Source organism: Conger conger, chromosome 3, assembly GCF_963514075.1.
Source record: "Conger conger chromosome 3, fConCon1.1, whole genome shotgun sequence".
NCBI lineage: Eukaryota > Metazoa > Chordata > Actinopteri > Anguilliformes > Congridae > Conger > Conger conger.
Genome location: NC_083762.1, coordinates 70,666,684 through 70,671,766, shown reverse-complemented (window position 1 = coordinate 70,671,766; position 5,083 = coordinate 70,666,684). Strand labels below are relative to the sequence as shown.

The 5,083-nt window shown below is 41.4% G+C and overlaps 1 protein-coding gene across 1 annotated transcript; it reads right to left on the bottom strand.

The window, feature by feature from the left end:
- Window positions 1-1,645: 1,645 nt before the first annotated feature.
- LOC133123553 (uncharacterized) lies at window positions 1,646-5,083 on the bottom strand. Its single transcript, XM_061234025.1, has 7 exons — window positions 5,041-5,083; window positions 4,836-4,895; window positions 4,539-4,667; window positions 3,817-4,164; window positions 3,375-3,482; window positions 1,898-1,947; window positions 1,646-1,771 (listed from the first exon to the last, which is right to left on the bottom strand). Exons 1-7 carry the CDS (start codon window positions 5,081-5,083, stop codon window positions 1,646-1,648), a joined length of 864 nt encoding a protein of 287 aa, XP_061090009.1.

Here is a 5,083-nt window from a genome sequence, read left to right as displayed (position 1 = left end):
CAGACAGACTTGATGATGTTGAGATCAGGGCTCTGTGGGGGCCACACCATCACTTTCAGGACTCCTTGCTCTTCTTTACGCTGAAGATAGTTCTTAATGATATTGGCTGTATGTTTGGGGTCATTGTCCTCCTGCAGAATAAATTTGGGGCCAATCAGATGCCTCCCTGATGGTATTGCATGATGGATATGTATCTGCCTGTACTTCTCAGCATTGAGGAGACCATTCATTCTGACCAAATCTCCAACTCCATTTGCAGAAATGCAGCCCCAAACTTGCAAGGATCCTCCAACATGCTTCACTGTTGCCTGCTGACACTCACTCTTGTACTGCTCTCCAGCACCTCGGTGAACAAACTGCCTTCAGCTACAGCCAAATATTTCGACTCATCAGTCCAGAGAACCGGCTGCCATTTTTCTGCACCCCAGATCCTGTGTTTTTGTGCATAGTTGAGTCGCTTGGCCTTGTTTCCACGTCGGAGGTATTGGTTTTTGGCCGCAATTCTTCCATGAAAACCACTTCTGACCAGACTTCTCCACACAGAAGATGGGTGTACCTGGGTCACACTGGTTCCTGCCAATTCTGAGCTGATGGCACTGCTAGACATCTCCCAATTGTGAAGGGAAGAAAGCATGATGTGTCTTTCATCTGCTGCATTAAGTTTCCTTGGCCGACCACTGCGTCTACGGTCCTCAACGTTGCCCGTTTCTTTGTGCTTCTTCAACAGAGCTTGGACAGCACATCTGGAAACCTCTGTCTGCCTTGAAATTTCTGCCTGGGAGAGACCTTGTTGATGCAGTATAACTACCTTGTTGCAAACTCATTCATTCATTCATTCATTATCCTAACCCGCTTATCCTGAACAGGGTCGCAGGGCGGCTGGAGCCTATCCCAGTGTACATTGGACAAAAGGCAGGAATACACCCTGCCAGTCCATCACAGAGCACACACACCATTCACTCACACACTCACACACTCATACCTATGGGCAATTTAGACTCTCCAATCAGCCTAACCTGCATGTCTTTGGACTGTGGGAGGAAACCGGAGTACCGGGAGGAAGCCCACACAGACACGAGGAGAACATGCAAACTCCACACAGAGAGGCCCCGGCCGATCGGGATTTGAACCCAGGACCTCCTTGCTGTGAGGCGGCAGTGCTATCCACTGCACCATCCATGCTGCCAGGTCGCAAACTATGATACTATTTCCAATCACAGTCAAAGTCAAAGGTACCACAACAGTCTAACGAGGACTTTTTTTTGCAGTCCTAATGTTTCACTCTTCCATTTCTGTTGAACATTACTGCTATATGTCAGGCACGTTTCCCCAGAATGACTCAGCCACAGTACATATGTGATTTTACATATGTATACAGTTCCAGTTTATACAGCTCTATGAATTTGCTGAAGTCATTTGGGTTTACAGCTTTAAAAAAATACTGCGAAGCCAGTCGGTCACACCACTGTTTTGAAGTTTTACTTTATTTGAACAACAGCAGAATTTAAGAAGAAGCACAGCACTAAGAAAAGGCAAATCCCATCGGTCAGTGTCATTTACAGACACATATAATATTCCCAATGCTAGTGAGGAAATATTACATCGTGATCATTCCTGTGATGAAGATGAATTATTATGGAAAGCTTCACTTGTGGTGTGTAAATCTCACATCAGAGTAAACAGTTTCATCCTGCACTTCCCTCTTATTCCTCCTCACTTTGGGTTTCTTAGTGAAAGACAAAGCAGCGTAATTCATTCTTTCATCTTGACACTGAAAGGAAAAGCATCACACAGCACATATGAATACTCCTCATTCCGATTATCATTTTACCAGGATATTCACCACAGAAATTGTCTTCATTTTCTTTTTCATTAAATCACAATATAATACTTGTACCTGTGCACTTGAAGAGTCTTCTCTGAACATTTGGATGTTTGATGCAGCCCCTGTTTGAGTAAGATAAAAATGGAGGTTGTCTGAAAATAATTATTCAATGCATGCAGTGCATTATGTACAAGACTTCTTCTTCCGATTATTATTATTGGATTGAATTTCAGATTTTTCCCTTTTTGCTAGCCAATTGTACCCCATCTAATACGATTAGAGTTAGTGTTAGATACACTGCTCACACCCCGTCCCTCGGCGGCCAGAAGGAGACATGCCTTCTTCAAGCCATCTCGTCTCATGCTCGAGACCATGACTCTGAGGCGCACGAGGTGCTTCTTGTGCGGGGATCAGCTAACCCTGCCAAGTCCCTCCCTCTGGAGCAGCAAGCTGCTCCACGAGACCTAGCCACACTTGACTTTTGGCAGGACCGGGGATCGAACCCTGGTCCTCGGTGTGCAACTGCAACAAACTGCAACCGCAAGTCCGCTGCATCTTAGACCGTTGCACCAACGCGGCTCCCCTTAAATTAGCTTTTTTATTCACAAGAGTAGTAGCAGTAGTGTTAGTAGTGTTTTACATATAGTCAATCATATACACCACAGTAGGATGGTAAGTTACTCCTCCAATGAGAAGTACGTCTGTTACATAACCATGATGGAATAGGAAAAGACTTCACTTAATATTTTTTAAAGATTTATTATTGCTTATGAATAATTAAAACATTTTGGAAACGACGAGGCCAATTCTACATACTGTGCACTAATTTTTAATTTTTAATTTCACTGGCTTTTGCTGAAGAGCAATTTTATTTTCATAATCAAGTGATTGTCACTCAACGTTGTCTGTTGAATGTAGTGTAAATAATTTAATTAGTGCTAGCTGGACACCACACACAAATATATGATATTGGGACTAATATCAGAAGCAAAATGCTATAAATTCGACTGAGATTTGACTTGCTTTTACATGTGATATGTGTATAATGCCTTTACAGGTATGTGTGAACATATTTAAAAGCTGCAACAATGGAGTAACTTTAAATGGATTTGCTTCAACCGTGCGGTACACCACCTGATTTCACTAATTAGCTTATTATTTGAACCAAGCAGGTAAAATAATTAGTAAAATGAAGTGGCGTAGTGCAAGGTAGGAGCAAATGCCTGCAGACACTGATGCCCACAGGACCTGGAGTTGAGTAGCGCTGGTTTTACAGAACTGTGCAGGGACAGCATATGACTATTTCGGCATGCAGTATTCATGAAATGGCCTTACATTCAGATCTCAAATTTCTAATCCTAACTGCTTTACATTAACATTTAACATGATCTAACTTTTTTCATTATTTATCTGTAATGGCACCCTTTAAGATGTCGAATTTTATGACCTCGTATGTTTCATATTAGTCTGATTTAATAAGAATTGAATTGTAAATTGCAAAAGCAAGAAAGAAATATGACATAAACCACTTGATCACTTGGTCTCTTACCTCTGGAATTCTCAGTGCTTTTGTTCCTGTTCAGAGCGAGGACAACATTCAGGATCACACTCAATGCCAAAGCTCCCGCCAAGCAATAAAGAGGAAGATGTTCATTTTCTGAAATGTAAACAAATGTAAACAAATTTAGCATAGTTATAGTCATAGTTTAGCACTATTCTTGAGTAATACTAATAAGAGTATAATACAGTGAGACACTAACTTTAATATGCTTTCCAAATAACTGATCTACATGAGAATCGCAAGGAGGGATATAAAAACAAAATAAATGAGTAAATGTTACAGAATGATTGTCTAATATCAGATGAAATCCATATGTTTTATTGGATGTAATTAAAGCTTCAGCCCTAGCCCTGACAAAATAAATGTATGCCTTTTAATAACTGAATACACCAAGATGATGCTACCACCATGTGATCAAATTGTTCCTTACCCTCAACATGCAGTTTAGTCCCGTTCCCAAACAGGATCTCCCCACAGGTGGCCACAGCACAGTAGTAAGTCCCAGCATCAGAGCGGCTGAGGTTCCTCTTGGGGAAGTTGTAGACACAGCTCTGTGTGGGAGACACAGTCCCAGAGCTCCTCTGGCACTCATCACTCCTGTGTCCGTGGGTGTGAATGATTCCTGGAGGGGACTCTCCTGAGGCCTGTCTGAACCAGTACACACTGTGTTCTCCTGCACAGGTCTCAGTGTGTACTGTACACTGCAGAGTCACAGAGTCTCCTGGCTTCGCAGACTCAGACTCGGGCTGCTGGAGTACTACTGTCCTGCTCTGGGACTCTGACAGTGAAGAATTCCGTTTCATCATTAAAAATATAAATACATTCATGCTTGGATTTAATATTTTTTTCCCATTGCTGTGATTCACAAGTAAATTTGGGTATTTATTCTATAAAAAAACAATTTCTAATCCAATTTTGGTCATTTCTGAATGTCCCAAACTGAACTGGTGACAAATGTACGTGTGTAATATCAAGTAGCAGTATTTGTCCAAGTCTTAATACATCTCAATAGATGACACTTCATCAAAACTTGAACACACAAAACAAGTTGAATCATCACTCTTAAAGAGAGATCTGCTTTCTTCAAATAATTTAAGTTCACCTTTCACAAAGCTTAAAAAAAAGTTTAAAACATGAAATGTTCATATTTACCCATCACCATTAAAGTAGTTCCATCTCCAAATCTGATCCCACTGTAGGTTGTAGTCGTTATACAGAAGTATGTTGCTGAATCAGATGGCTCTACTTGTGAGATAGTCAGGTTAAAGTTTCCCTTCCTTCCTTTAGGTCTGAGACGTGTGCTGTTTTTAAACTCATTTGGAAATGTAACATCTGATCCAAATCTTGACGCAGTTGCTACAAGCTGAGGCTTCTGTCCAAGAGGTTGCTTTAACCAGCTGATGAATGTCACATCTTCTGCAGGATGAAAACATACGAGGGTCACAGTACCTCCATGCTCAGCTGTCACCAGCGTGTTAGGCTGAACTACACTCTTCCCAAGCAGACCACCTGGAATACAACAAAAAGCAGTCGTTCAACTCACTGAACTGGCGAAAAAACTATGGAAAACCCCCATTAATCTACCTATGAATACCCGATACAGTTCCTGTGTAAAATTATTTTGGCTGATGAATCAATAAAATGATACACTTACACACTTTGCTGAAAAACACAAGAATAGCGTAGAGTGGCGCCAT